The sequence below is a fragment of the Lagopus muta genome, chromosome 5 (assembly GCF_023343835.1).
Source record: "Lagopus muta isolate bLagMut1 chromosome 5, bLagMut1 primary, whole genome shotgun sequence".
In the NCBI taxonomy this organism is placed as follows: Eukaryota; Metazoa; Chordata; class Aves; order Galliformes; family Phasianidae; genus Lagopus; species Lagopus muta.
Window position 1 is genome coordinate 15,944,297 of NC_064437.1, and position 14,531 is coordinate 15,958,827.

The 14,531-nt window shown below is 39.1% G+C and overlaps 2 protein-coding genes across 5 annotated transcripts in view; one reads left to right on the plus strand and one right to left on the minus strand.

The window, feature by feature from the left end:
• Positions 1-1,050: 1,050 nt before the first annotated feature.
• TMED5 (transmembrane p24 trafficking protein 5) lies at positions 1,051-9,740 on the minus strand. Its single transcript, XM_048944653.1, has 4 exons — positions 9,266-9,740; positions 7,430-7,527; positions 6,590-6,773; positions 1,051-3,931 (listed from the first exon to the last, which is right to left on the minus strand). Exons 1-4 carry the CDS (start codon positions 9,707-9,709, stop codon positions 3,713-3,715), a joined length of 945 nt encoding a protein of 314 aa, XP_048800610.1. The 5' UTR covers positions 9,710-9,740; the 3' UTR covers positions 1,051-3,712.
• CCDC18 (coiled-coil domain containing 18) overlaps positions 9,637-14,531 on the plus strand; it is a 29,185-nt gene continuing 24,290 nt past the window's right edge. The window contains exons 1-7 of one of the 4 annotated variants that reach the window (XM_048944650.1): positions 9,637-9,746; positions 10,084-10,219; positions 10,381-10,537; positions 10,760-10,927; positions 11,650-11,759; positions 12,617-12,745; positions 13,987-14,083. In XM_048944650.1, coding sequence (XP_048800607.1) covers positions 10,092-10,219; positions 10,381-10,537; positions 10,760-10,927; positions 11,650-11,759; positions 12,617-12,745; positions 13,987-14,083 — 789 coding nt within the window. In that variant the 5' untranslated portion in view covers positions 9,637-9,746; positions 10,084-10,091. Of the gene's footprint in view, positions 9,747-9,837; positions 9,910-10,083; positions 10,220-10,380; positions 10,538-10,759; positions 10,928-11,649; positions 11,760-12,616; positions 12,746-13,986; positions 14,084-14,531 lie in introns of those variants that run through there. The other 3 variants (XM_048944652.1, XM_048944651.1, XM_048944649.1) reach the window with 3 other exon arrangements.

The window sequence follows — 14,531 nt, forward strand, 5'->3', positions numbered from 1 at the left end:
TTATCAAGGAACAAACTTAAAAAATTAAGACATACAACATGCCTTTAGTACCTTCAAAACTAAGTGTTTCTGTTGCTTAGAGGTTTGTGTCAAATTTTGATCTGGTATTTGCATTGATGAAGTTGATTTTGGGTTATGCTGATGAAAAAAAGAATTTGAACAGTGCCTTATTCATCCGTACGAAGGTTAAAATAACCTGTAAAACAGTATGATGATTGATTCCAACAGCTGATGAAATCAACTGCCTGCTGCCTGTACTTAACCAAGAAGTAAATGAGGAAAAGAAAGGGCACTGCTAGTTCTAAATGCTAGTCAAGAATATTTGTTTTCAGCTATGCAAGACTGTGATCTGGAGTATCTTTTCAACTTGTGGCTACCTCATCTTGGAAGGACAGCAGCCTAGAACAAGTGCAAAGAGAAGTAAAATTATTTGTGGGTTAGAGCAAGGGCTTAGTTTAAGGGAAACGAAAAGAAAAATACCTAACTGGCCTGGAGAAAAATAATGTTACTGACAGTTAAAAAAAAAATCATGAAGGTTGTGGATAAAATGAATACACAACTGTTACTGATCCAGTCTTACAGCACATAGAGTGAAGCTAGTAGACTATTTAAAATGGGATCTAGATGTATCAGATGACAGACAGTGCTAGGCTTGCATATGCTGTACAACAGCACCTTCTGTTTTTGAAACAGGAGACTGAGCTAGATAAAACATTTCCTCTGAACAAGTGGGGTTCTTCAGAGCCCTTATGGTCCCCTCTCTGAATGTCTTTTTGGCTACTGGAACAGGTTACAAGGAGAGGCTGTGGATACCTCATCCCATTCAAGGTAGAACAGGGACAGTCTGATCTGCTGGGTGGCAGCCCTGCTCATGGCAGGGGTTTGGAACTAGATGGTCTTCAAAGTCCCTCTCCATCCAAGGCATTCTGTGACTAAGAAATGCAGAAGCTGTGTTATGAAAAGCTAGGTTCTTTTTAGAAAAGCTAAGTTTTTTGGCTTAGGACATTTGATCTTTTGCAGCTTACTTTCTTGTAAGATGAAGAACACAAACAGGTTTAAATGTCATTTATTGAAAATCTCGGGTTTGCATAATTTTATTCAACATCCACAAATCTTAAAATGTTTAATTTTGAATACAAATACCATTCAGAAAAAAATTATAGATACATGTCCTTTCTAAATTTTATACAGTCAAAAGCAATCTACTTCTCAAAATCCAAATGAAATGTTATTCCATGACAAGTTTAAATGCCACATCCTTCACCTATAATACACATTCCAGCTGCCACTATCAAAGCATTTGTAGCTTTTTGCTGTATGGTTTTCTACAGCAAGCCCTGAAGAGGGAGAAAATACAGTAAGCTTTCTTAGTTATAAAATAATTTCACCTCAACTCTGCTGACAGTTGTATTTTCCTTCTACCAGGGACTGCTGTCTATATTAAAAGAAACTGCTGAATTTTGCCTTATCAGAGAGATCTTCATTCATGAGCAGCTTAAGGCAATAAACCAGACTGAACAAAGATAAATGATGTGCCAACAAATGGCCTGTTTTGCTAATGGATTTATAACCTCTATCAGAGAGGCACAGCAGAGTTCCTGGGGAACGTAATCCATTGAAGTGTCTCCAAAATGTGGCAGAGCTTATCTGTTGGAGGTCTAAGCTGAAAGCTGGAATCCAGTAGCCTTGATGTAAGAGGTAGATGTCTTGGTTAGAGCTTCACTGAGCTGGTTCAGCATTTTGTAGGTGGTTTGTAGGTACAACATGTAGCATCATGTTGTGATGCAAGTGAAGATTCTTTTAGCAAAAGGGACAGGCCCCTAAGAATCTTTATTCTCTCACCCTGATGGGACCTGATCAATAGCTCGGAAGTTGACTCTGAGTTGACAATGAGCTTTGGCTTATGTCCTAATGCAGCTACACGCATGTACTGGTGGTGGGAGATGCATGGGGAAATGGCAGTACGATACTATTTGCTACTTCATCAGGAAGAATTAACACTTCTTAGACTTTATTTTGATTGCAGGAGTAAACTTTCTAATTCACAGCATTATGGGGAAAGAGAAGATATGCAGCATGAAAAGAGAAACACACTTATTTTGGACACAGCTTTACCAAAGGAAAAGGTAGCTCAATAGCCTTTGGAGCTCTCTAGAACAAGTTCTGAATGGAATAATACTTCTAGTGATAAAAATTACTTAAAGATATTGTTGCTGGGTCCCACTGTCTAAAGTTGAAGTGGCATTACTATGTACTGTAGCCCTTACTGCTTTATCTGAAGCAATTGTTTCTTTGTCTAGTGACCCTGTCTTTTCTCCATTAAATCACTTCTATTCACAGGAAGCGTTTAAAATTGCAATTCTGCTGTTCATGCCTAGGTCCAAGAACAGGCACAGTGCTAATACACATACTGTCTTTAACACATCTATACAGGAATTCAGTGACTTGGCACACTGTAAAAATGAGTAAGTTTGAACTCTATTTAAAACTAGTTAACTATTACACATCAGGGGTTTTTTGCAGAAATGCTCCATAATCTTACTATGCTTTTTTTTATCTGGAAACCATACAGTCATTAGAAATTTGAATTCTGAATTTATTGCTCACTTAATGTCTTATAAACAGCTGGATATGCAAACACTGCTTACTTGGTTGAGTGTACTCACACATGTAGAAGAGTTATGGTAAGCAAAAGGAGAATGCATAATTGAACAGCTTTGGTTTTTGAAGCCTATGTAAATCACTTGATTAACTGCTGAATTAGTCATAGACATGTAGTAGACAAATAAAAAATAAATTGGCAAATAAAAGGGATTTTGAGACTTCGGAGAAAAAAAAAAGCACGTTATCACATACCATGACCCCTTTCCCTTTATTAAAGGGAAAAGAAATAACATCTGAAATAACTACTTGAAAAAATACTATTATAAGAGGTTACAATATGTAGAAGTTCATAACCCACACTTCCAGGTGTGTGCTTTTATCTGTATACAATATAGTTGTCTCTCAAATCTCACGTAACAGACAAAAAAGAAATAGGGCTGTACAACTATAGAAGAGTTCTTCAACAGAAATCACTTATTTTCTCCAGTTCCCTTCAACATCACTTTCACATTGACAGTGCTTCTCTTAAAGTGCTGATGTTAATCATCTATATATTAAAATAATAAAAAAATCTCATTTTGTTCTCCCAATGGTAGCCCCGTGTTTCCATGTGATGCTTTACCCACAAGCTGAAGATTTTTTTAAAACATGTAACTTTGAAAATAAGTGACTGTCACCAGGCTGCTCTCACGGGCTACAATTTTTAGGCATGTGTAAATTTGTTCGATGTTAACCAGCAAACCAACTCCTATCTGAAGTTACCATTTAAAATTTTATGTGAACATGGAAAAAAAAACCCACCAATATTAACAATATTTTGCATATGTACCAAGCATCCTGTGCACTGTTCAGTCAGTAACAATCATTAACAAATGCTGTAAGCATAAGAATTGTTAATAGCAGCTGCAAAAAAAATAATGGAAGAACTTGGGACAAGGCATTCTGTTCATCTTTAAAAAAAAAAAAAAAAAAAAAACCATAAGATTTGAAAACCTGATGTGGCTACTGCCTATTCGAAGGACTCTCAAAGAGGTTTCTCTTTCTTACATAAAGCAGTTTCTTGCCCTCCCTCCCTTACCATGTTATACTGTTACAATCATACTGAATGTTAAGTTCTACTTTTCCTCTTATCTTCAAAGAGACTTTTCAACATGTAAACCTGAACAGCTGATACCACCACCATTACTCCCAAGTTGACCATGGACCAGAAATTCACTCTGTCAAAGTTGCTTTCTTGTATATTTCGGTCACGAGCTTCAAATGCTCTGAGCAGGGTCTGAATCTGGACGCTTTTGCTCAATCTGGCTTTGACGCTGTTGATGGATTCCTAGTAAGTAACAAAAGAATATTTTTAGAAAATTAAAAAGCACCTTAAATCGATAGCTTGCAATTCATACAAAAAATACTGGATTAAAACTTTAAATTTCTTGCCAAGAAGTCAGTTAATTTAAGATCTGTACCTCTTCAGAGTTTCGATTAATTCATTTTAGACTGTTTATCATAGAATTGAATTGAAAGGAATTTTCAAGGGCCACCTAGTCTAACTCCCCTGCAAGGAACAGGGACATCCAGAGCTTGAGAGGCGCTCAGATCCCTATCCAGCCTGGCCTTCAATGTCTCTGAAGTGGGTCTCCCACTGTGTCACCTAGAAAGACTTAATTAACACAGCACTAAGGTTATATAGCAATGTCTTCCACTCTTAAAGGTGGAAGGGGAGGTAGAAGGGAAATCAGACCTGATTTTTCATTTTTTATTTTTAATAATCCATCGTATCTTAGGGAAGTGCAAATGCAGGTACTTAGAAAAGTAAAAAGCATTTACTTCTAACAAAGTAATCTCAAAACAAGTGTTTGGTTTTTTTTTTCTGCTGGATAATCAAGTTGGCTTTTAGTGCAAACTACCATCAAGACTAGAGCTGTAAAAGAAAAGTAGTAGTATAATGTTATATCCCCATCTCCTCTCTTAAGAGTAGTAGCCATAGGCTGCTACTTCAGCTTTGAAACAGAAGCATAGTTTGGACCCCCAAAATTCATTAAATATGACAACTGGAGGTTCTGCAGAGGAATTAGTAACACAGTTTGGCTTAGGGAATCAGAGAAAGTACACTAACACTTTAGCTATAACAGGAACTCACTGTCCCAAGTTTACTCAGTAAGCACCTATTCCAATAACGTTAGAAGTTTAATCTGGAGCCTAAATGATGATTTCATGAAGCTCTGATTTACTGGGCCTTATATTCCTGATACTGAAGGTTGAGAGTCCTCCAGTAATGAGTAAGGGGTACATATGCTACAACAGGATACTTTAAGTCAGTAACACTTTCTGCATGGATTTTTTTGTTTTGTTGCAAGCTTAACAAATATTTCACAAGTGTTGCTTTTGGACGCCAAGCTATTTTACAGTGATACTGAAATTTGTAAGTTACACAATAGTGAATATCAGTGCCAGAAGAGTGCTATAAAAAAAACCTTTTCCCATTTCCCACAGCAAATACATTGTTTCAGAAGCTACTAAGCATTCATTTAACTCCTCAAAGAACAAGGAAACTATGTCATAGTCTAAGTAAACAATAGCATCAAACCCTAACATTAACTTTACAAAAATTGTAAGATCTGCAAAGCCCTCAAAGACAATTCCTGTATTTACTCTTCTGGAAGAGATACCTGTATGTACATGAACAGCCAATCCATTGAAGTACTCTTTGTGATTACTGTAGGAGGGATTTTCTTCACATTTGCCTATACAAATTTCTTATTCTCCAGTTGTCTTGATTAGGAGCTTAAAGAACATCTGGCTTCTCAGATTCAGCGTTTGATTCTAACTACTTAAATATCATACTATACATGTAAAGAATCTCAGATCTTTAACATTCTGTTCTATTGTTTAAAAATGTGTGGTTTATTACGAGGAACAGAATACAGTGTCACTTTTTATACAAGTGTCTTCAGTCTTTGTGGATGCTGTTTTGTTGTCTTAAAAATAAGTAAGCAGATCATCTCTGTTGTAAGTTTGCCACCAGCAAACAGTTCTACAGGGAAACCAAGCAATTCTCTGCTTCTAGAATAACCTAAAAGCAATCATTCAGTGATGCTGGAAGGAAATAAAAGCTTTGGGCAGTAGTCTTTATCCTAGATCAAACAGGACCAGTGTACAGTTTAAGCAAACATTACCATTTGTAATAACTGAAAATCCTAACTGTGGCTGCTGTGATTGCAGACTGGAACTGACTTGACTTGAGCATGCTTTCAATATGAAAAAAAAATCATAAGCAAAGCAGCTAGGACAGTAGGTCTTATGTTCTCTTGGGGTCATCTGAGAAGTATAAGCCCTTCCCTGAAGTTGCTTGATGCCTCGGGACGTTATGTGTAATGTCTGCTACATCAGGAAGGCATAGCACCTACTTCTCTCCGTGTACCACTATGCTCCACAGCCCTTAGTGGTTCACTACTGCTCTTCTCAAGGTCAGCAGAATCGCACAGATTACCTCCTGATGAGTTTATGAATCAGAAAAGATGCAAATAAAATCTGGAAAACCAAACTAAAAGAGAAAAATTAACCCTTGTGCTGGCTGGCATATTTCTGGAAAGACAGGAACAAGAAGCTTAGCCAGTACTTTGTTTTTAAACGCACAATGAAGAAATCTATGCACGTTCCAACTGTGTTGTTGGGATTAAGTAATACTTAAATGGAATACATATCTAGTTTTTTTGCTACTAGGGGAAAATGTCAAATTTTAGTAACATTAAGAAAGGAAGCTGAATGGAAAAGGGAATTATTTTGATAGATACACAGTCTTTTTTTGCTGATTAAGGATCAGTTTCTAGAGTATTCTCAAGTTTCTGTTTGGAAATAAGAGACTCATGGTGCTGGGCTTCATCTGTAGCAGAACAGTTTCTAGGGTGATATGCCAGAACAAGGCAGAATGGCATGTATATTTTTTTCCAATTATTCCTATGTCAAGAAGAACTAAGGATCCAGTACTAACCAGAATGTCTTCTAGTTTCATATCTAGAAGATCTGTGCCTGTAACATACTTCTTCCAGTCCTCTTGATCTTGTCCTTCTTCCCCCATATTGTCCAGGATCAGTTCAAAGAAAATCACCTTTTCAGAAATGGTACTGAATGTATTGTCAAAGCAGAACATGTAATCCCCCTCTTCTGTCTCCACCCTGTGTATATAAGCATATAATTGAATTAGGTATGCTTTCTGTGCTGGTTCTAAAAGAGCAAGATTTCTAAGCAAGCTTTCCTCTTCAAAACTAAAATTGTGCAGTTAAAAAGCTTATGCATTTTTTACATGAACTTAACAACTCTATTAACTCTATTAGTTACAGCAAAACCACCCCACTGACTTAAAATCAGCTTAAAATCATCAAGGTAACAGCTTATTTTCCTCTTCCTTTATTTGAATTTTGAATTGTTTATGATTAAGAAGTATCTGTAATATGAGCAGAATTCTTGTACTGGTACCAAAATACCAGTAATACGTGCCTTGATAAAAGGACTGGGAAAAGGGGGTGCTTTGCAGCTTACTGCTGACATGACTATAACAAGGTCTTTTGATGTGATGACCGCACCATTATTTTTGTTTAATGACCATTACCACTTATCATTAGAACACAAATATACTTCATTCCATGGTAAAGTCCATATGAAAAGCATTAAGTGTTCATAAACAGGTAACTGATATTCTCAAACTGTTCTAGTAAAAAGCCTTTTATAATACTAAGAAATGAACAGTAGTATTCAGCCTTGATTTCAGCCATATTTGCTAAAGAAACCAGAGCAGTGCTTTGATGTAACACTTCTCTGCAGTTAAACTTACGTATGAACTCCATCTGATTTTCTTTCATCAAAAACTAAAGTTTCACCTTTTGGAGAAAGTAGATGAAAATCAACATCTAATCCTGCTCCATCTAGAACCTGTGAAACAAACAAACTGTTCACACTGCTGAATGCAACACCTTTAGGGAAGGAACTGACATAGAAAGAATTTTAAATTAGTTAGATACAGATTAAAAACAGTTTCAATCCAAAAGCATTTTAAGTTTCTAAGAATGTGTGCAATTTCATTAAGGGACAACCTTGGAACACCAGCAGATGCTAAAAGCCAGAGCTTCTGTGTCATCATGAGTAAATATCAGAGTTAGTTCAATGGTGGAAAAAGATTTTATAACAAAGGTTATGTGTAAACTCATATATATTTGTAAAAGAACACAATCTATGCAGCACCATCTCCAAGATCTGTTGGATGAATTAACGGTCAGGACTGGACTTGCTATGCCCGTTACAGATACATCACTGACCTCATGAAGATAACAAGGTCTAAACTCTCCGAGGGCATTCTTATTTCCCAGAAGTAGAAAGAATTGAAGGCATTTAGTTTCCAGGCTCATAATAAGCATATACAGTATTACAAGGCTGTGCTGCTTTAACCACTGATGTGGCTACAATCCATATCACTGTAGAAATACAGTTCTTATGTCTCAACTTCACCCTTTTACCTTCCAGGGAGCTGTTGGAACACAGCATTCTACTCCAACTGAAGCGGAGAACAAAGTTCAAACTGGCTGAAAATGATCTGGAGGCTTACCAAAAAGAGAAAGGGCAGCAAAGATACATAGCTAACATCTGATCAGAGTTAAAACACAGACAGTGATACACCTTAAGGGCCACGGTACAACCCAAACATACTGGGACAACGCTTCTTACCAGCACTGTGTTTATGGCATTTTACTGGCTGGTAGCATTAAGCTTTAGCCACTAAAAATTCAGGATAGTTTAAAAAAAAAAAACAAAACAAAAAACATGTATTTCCAGTAATATATGGAGCTTATTTTCTACACGTTCAGATAGAAAAACAAAACCACCATTAACAGTACTGCAGAGAAATTTACGCCTGGGTGAAAGTACGTTTACTGTTTAAGACTTCTTTTTCCTTTGTGCAATAAAACTTAAAGACTGCTGTGATTACTTTGTACTGACATTTTAAAGCAGGATTTTATTTTAAACTTTAGCTTTGCTTAGAGCTGCGTTGAAGCTTTGTTCACTCATCAATCTTTGATTCCTGCTCAGTGCTGCACAGAGCAGAAATAATTAGAAAACTTCGGGACTTTCAGCTTTATGTTTTTAAAGCAAGAGGGAAAAAAGAAAGGGGGGGAGGGAGGGTGAGAGCCTGCACGCTTCTGTGATCAGCGGGTATTGCAGCACGAGGGGCAAGAGGCCTTACGAAAAGCTACATCTGGAAAAGTTTCGTTGCAGAGATAAAGAGGCTTCATAGGAGCGCAGACAGGCAGGCAAGGCGTAGGGCTGCTGCTATGCAAGGTCACAGCCGCTAACATCCTGCTTTAAAGAACGGCAACTTAAGACCTGATAGCGCACACAAAGGAGCCTATTAATGTAAGGCAAGAAAGAAGGATCGCTGTAAGCCTCTCCCTTTCCCGGTGCCGCAGCGGGGTCAGGCCGGCATCCCGGCGCGCAGAGGCGACCGAATGGGCCGCTACCCACGCAGCCTCGGAGCCCAGCGACAGCCCACAGCCCTCACAGCCGGCGGCCGCCGGAGGTACGTGAGAGGGACTCGTGTTGGGCGGAGCCGTCCCGGAAAGGTGCGGCGGAATCGCGGCCGGATTCGGAGGGCCCCGCGAGGCCCCGCCCGCCCGACCTGGTACTCGAGCTCCAGCGAGGCCTCCTTGCGCATCGGCTGGTAGAAGCACTCTTTGCGGCCGGCCGGCAGCGTGAAGGTGAAGTCGCTGTCCAAGGACGGGCTGAACTCGGTGGCGCCGGGGGGCGACAGGAGCGACGCCAGGCAGCTCAGCAGCAGCAGCGGCGGCAGCCGCGGCGGCCCCATGCCGGCAGCGCGGCGCCTCCCGCTTCCCGCCCACGCCTCGCGAGCGGCTGGCCCTCGACGCCCAGCGTGCACCGCGACGGGACGCGCCGCCCCCGCCACAACGCGGTCGAAACGCGGCTCTGGGTTGGGGGCGGTCGCGCGCGCGCCGTCGCTGCTCCCGGCAGGTGTGGCGTGGGGCGGAGCTGCGCTTGCGCCTCGGGCGGGACGGAAGAGGCGGGTACTGCGGTAACGGTCCGCGCCGCTCGGGGCCGTGTGCATTGAGCCGCGCGTGGAGAGCTCGGCGGCGTCTGCTGAGGTACTGTTGCTCGGGATACCGGGAGCCGGCCGACCGCCCGCCCCTTCCCGCCTCTTTTCCCCTCGCTGTAGGCCGGAGCTCCTGGCTGTTTTTCAGAAGCAGCAGTTCTGGAGCTGCGCGTGCTTCGTGAACAAACACAGAGCGTTTTTCTTTCGGTAGCGCCGTGAGTGAAACGTTGCGTTTATCTTCTGAGTACCAGAAGCGTATGGGACGTACCCTTACGTTTGGGAATAAAGTATTTTCTTCTACTCTTGTTTATTTCATCCTTTATAAAACTCTAAAATATCTCTGTAAATTAAGTTTGTGTACGCTTACTGATGTTCTGATGGTATTGTAGCCGTGCCGATGGAGTACAGCATGTGGGCTCGTTCTAGAAGTGATGATGAAGAACTGCTCGTAGCCGTGGAGTCGTTACGCAGTCAGCTGAGGAGAACTGAGAAAAGCCTACAGAGCGTAGGGGCAGAGCTTTCCAGGTGTGTGTGTTCGGGTGTGAGAGTGGCTGTCCCTTGTAGTGTAGTTGTATCGAGTGTGACGGATTGCTGCGATTCCTCTTGTGCTTTGCTCTGGGGTGCTCTTATGAGCAACTGAAATAATGAAGAAACGTGAGGTAACAGCTTCTTGCTCTTCCTCCTAGCACTGGTACAAGGGAACATTCTGACTGCTGCTTTGATGAGGCTGTAGACCTCACCCTGGAGGACCTTGTTCAGCTTAACTGCAACAGTCAGTGCTCTTCCAACTGCAAGAAGACTGTTGGTGAAATGTATTGCTGGGATTTTCAAAGAAAATCCAAGGTAAATATGCACTTCATAGACAGTTTTTGCTGTTCCTGTCCGTTCTGTATTCTGTATTTATGGAATTTTCTTGCTCTCAGGTCTATGATATGCTTGATTGTTGACTGAATAGTCCTTAAGCCTAATGAGGTTTAAGTACGTTTATTCTGCAAAGATTCCTGTGATGTACATGTTGTTCCATGTGTGTATGTATGTGGAAATACATATTTATTTTTTGTCTAGCCGGACTTGATGCCTACAGCTTTTGATAAAGCTGTGGAAGAAAATGAACGTCTTAAGGAGAAACTGAATGATCTTCATGAGCAAAATGCATCTTTGGCTTCTCAGAACCGTTACCTAAAGAATAGAGTTGAAACAACAAACTTGGAACTAATGGAGTCAAAAACAAGAGTATGTATCTTTAATGTATTTTGTTCTATTCATCTTTCATATTTAAACTTAAAATATTCTTTACAGTTTTTTAGTAGTTCTAAATGTATCATCTGTTCAGTGATATTTTGGAACAGGGGAGTTTGTAATCAAATTCTTCATGAACAAATCATATACATATGAAGTATAAATTCTGTCTATTAATGTTCCGAATTTAAATTATAAAGCCAGTGAGACAAGTTGGAACGACCACTTGGTATACTAAGTGATGTGTCGAGGGGAGAAGAAAGCCCTTCCTGCTCCTCACGTCATAAATCTTAGTTTACTAATAAAGAGGTGAAAGAATAAACTAGTTAATTCAGAGATGTAGTTAGTACTGTACACTCATGTGACTAAGTATAATTTTCACAAATATATATAGTGCAGTTAAGTAGATTTGAGAAGTATTTGCCTGTCTGACGTGGACAGAACATGTAGAAGGTAAACATTTGGGGAAAAAAATGAACAAGTTCAAACTGTAAAGCAATCACTCTACAGTATAGCATATCAGATGGGAGCGGTGCTAGGGAACTGATAAGATGTTAAATTAGCAGAAAGTTGGAGTTCATTTTGTGTGTATGGGTATAAGCATCTTCTGCAGCAAATTGAAGAGCATCGTGTCACCCAGTAAGTAGATGGCTCATGCATCTCATCTAAATGTGTATATGCAAATGTTAATGAAACCATAAATGTTTCTTTTTCAGATTTCTTACCTTGAGTCAACTTTAGGTACGCATTTAGTCAGCATTCCCAAGTTAGAAGAGCGAATTGTAACTTTGGAAGCAGAAGTTTCAGCACAAGATAAAATTCTAAGGTAATAAACACACTTTTTAGCAGTCATGAAGTCTGCTTGAGAGTTCAGTCTCTTTTCTAAGGTTGTGTAATATCTGGTTCTATGTGGGTCATGTAATCTGGGGCTTGAAACTTTCACTTTGGAGCCATATGTAGGAAGGGTGAAATGTTTTATTTTGTACCAGTGTCTTTTATATGGAGAATGCACATCAAGAAACAGAAGAACATGGTAAAGGTAAAATAAACCAGTTTACATTTAAATGTGAACTTCCTTATAATGAGATCCACTCAAAACGGATTCTGTGCTGTGTGACTGTATGACTTTGTAATGAACAAACATATTTACAGATGTCTGTGTACCATGCAGTCTAAAAGATTTTTTTCTTTATGAATATATTAAGACAAATGATCAAATAAAGCTAATGTAAACAGTATCCAGAATGTGCCAGGGGGCACAGCTGGCTGTCAGTTTATCTAAAAACTTCATGCTAATAATAGTAAGTAATGCCTCAAAAGTCAGTTCTCACAACACAAATAGAATACCTTAAACATCCCAAACAGCACTAATGTATGTGTTGTCCTGTCAAACCTGTTTTTAGAAAAACAGTGATTTTAGTGTTTAGATGTTAGACCACAAACCCAGTTGTCTGCTTCTTGGCATCCACAGCAGCTGATGGCTGCTGCTGAGATTTGGACACTGCTCCAGGTGTATTGCTTGGAAGTCTTGAAACTATTGGTGTTCCAAACCTGGTTTTGAGAGCTGCATCATGTCTCAAGCATGTGCAGAAAAGAAATACATACATTTTCTCCACAAAGTGTAGATAAATAATTCTTAACCAAAATCCTTCTGTTTTTAAATCATACTTTGCTTCCTTGCAGAGATGCAGAAGATAAACTAGAACAAAGCCAGAAAACAGTAGTAGAAAGAGAAAGTGTGTTGCAAAGATACAAAAAGGACTGTGAAAATCTGAAAATTGAGTTAATTGAACGAAACGAGCAAGAAAAAAGGTGTGTTCTTAGTATTACTAAGAAACTGAATATAAAATAGTAATGCTCAAGTGTTTCTTACATGTACTTTATGGAATTAAATCTTCTCTACTTTATAAATATTACTTTAAAAAAACACATGGAGGGGGGAAGAAGTCTTTCTGTTATGACAGTATTAGCTTTTTTTTTTAATCTAGAAAACTGCTAGTAATTGCAGGTTAATAATTTACACTAAAATGTAACTTAGCTACTTATCCAGTTTAGTGCCTCTGTTTTCTCTCCAGAATAGAGGCACTGCAGTGGAGAGCAGATGTTGGTCATAATGTATTTTTCCTGAATTATTTTTGACTTTGCTTTGCAAGGATCTACAGTATATACTTTTTGTGTCTCAGATATATAATGTTGTCATGAACAGAACTAGTCAAGAGTACGAAGTGCTTTATTTTTGGGGGGAAGTAATAAAAACACAACTTCCACAAGAGATTTGTAGAATCATAGAATGGTTTTGGTTGGAAGTAACCTTAAAGATCATCTTGGTCCAACCCTCCTGCCGTGGGTAGGCAGACCTTCCACTAGATCAGATTGTCTTTGTTATCTTTAATCTTACTTATCTGTATGTTTTCAGTGTGTAATTCTTGCATTTCATAACTGCCCCTTCCCCCATCTCCCTCCCTTTCCAACCTCTGAAATGAGTAATGGTGGAAGAAATTAAGAAGGGTGAGGAGGAGCGAGAGACATACGTGATCTGAAATAGTCTTTGCTTGCTTCATTTGAATGCTTGTTTGTGTAATACCATCCCAGTCTATTTCTTTTACATATTGATGTCGTCTCTCCAGTATCCCCCAAATAATTTATCCTTTGATCTGTTCCTATCTGACCTAGCATAATTCCAGTTACAGGAGCTCCGTTCTGCTCTTTGAATTTTGCTTTCTTATCATGGATACTGTCTCAATCTCTCGCAGGGACTTTTACCTGGAGGGAAGGGGGGGGGTAGGAGAATGACTTGAAAAATTAATATTTTTGAAGAGCATCAGAAGTATTTATTTTTTTAGTAGTATTATAATTTTATTTTAATACACTAAAATGACCCATAAAATGAATTCACACCAGGTGGCACACTTTCGTCTAGGAGCTTAGTTAGTTAGGAGGCAAAAGGAAGTGACCTGAAGCTGTTAATTCCGTTGTTTTTTCCTGTTTCTGGAGAAAATAGTTACCTGATTACTAAATTCTGATTTTTTTAAAGCTGCTATGTTGCATTGCAGAGCAGAACAACAAAGAAATGAAGCTTTATTGAATGCTGAGGAGCTAACAAGAGTTTTCCAAAAGTATAAGGAGAAAATAACTGGAAGGTTTGAAAAGGTGAGATTTTGTTTGTTTGTTTGTTTGTTTGTTTGTTTGTGTGTTTGTTTTGCCACTCTGATGATTTTGCTTTTGCTATGTTGGGCAGCAAACAGCTATGTTATTTATGGATCACTTTTTTTTCCTGGTGGCAAAATCTTGAGAGTTGGGATGGAGCAGGCAACTTGTGTATCAATAACTTCACTTACCTGTTGTTAAACTCTTTGCACAGTATGGTTATGCATCCAAGAAAATTATGTTTCTTGTCTCTTTCTAACTGGGAATCATGTGTTTTACAGGTGCATCTTTATAATTATCTTTCTAATTTGTCCAAAGAAACGTAGCTAGAGAATGGCTGAAATTAATACCCAAACTTCTGATGGTCAAAAATGTTTGCTGGTTCACATGAGAATAAGTCTTGAGACCATTGCCTCTGATGGAAAATTTTTATTTGATTTGACTTCTCTTC

What these genes read in the sequence shown, in the direction of transcription:
- TMED5 (XM_048944653.1), bottom strand. Translation starts at nt 9,709, where the DNA reads ATGCACACGGCCCCGAGCGGCGCGGACCGTTACCGCAGTACCCGCCTC. An exon ending in CGCTGGAGCTCGAGTACCAG is followed by an intron (nt 7,528 to 9,265) that starts GTCGGGCGGGCG and finishes TTTGTTTCACAG; the next exon opens with GTTCTAGATGGAGCAGGATT. An exon ending in TGAAACTAGAAGACATTCTG is followed by an intron (nt 3,932 to 6,589) that starts GTTAGTACTGGA and finishes GTTACTTACTAG; the next exon opens with GAATCCATCAACAGCGTCAA.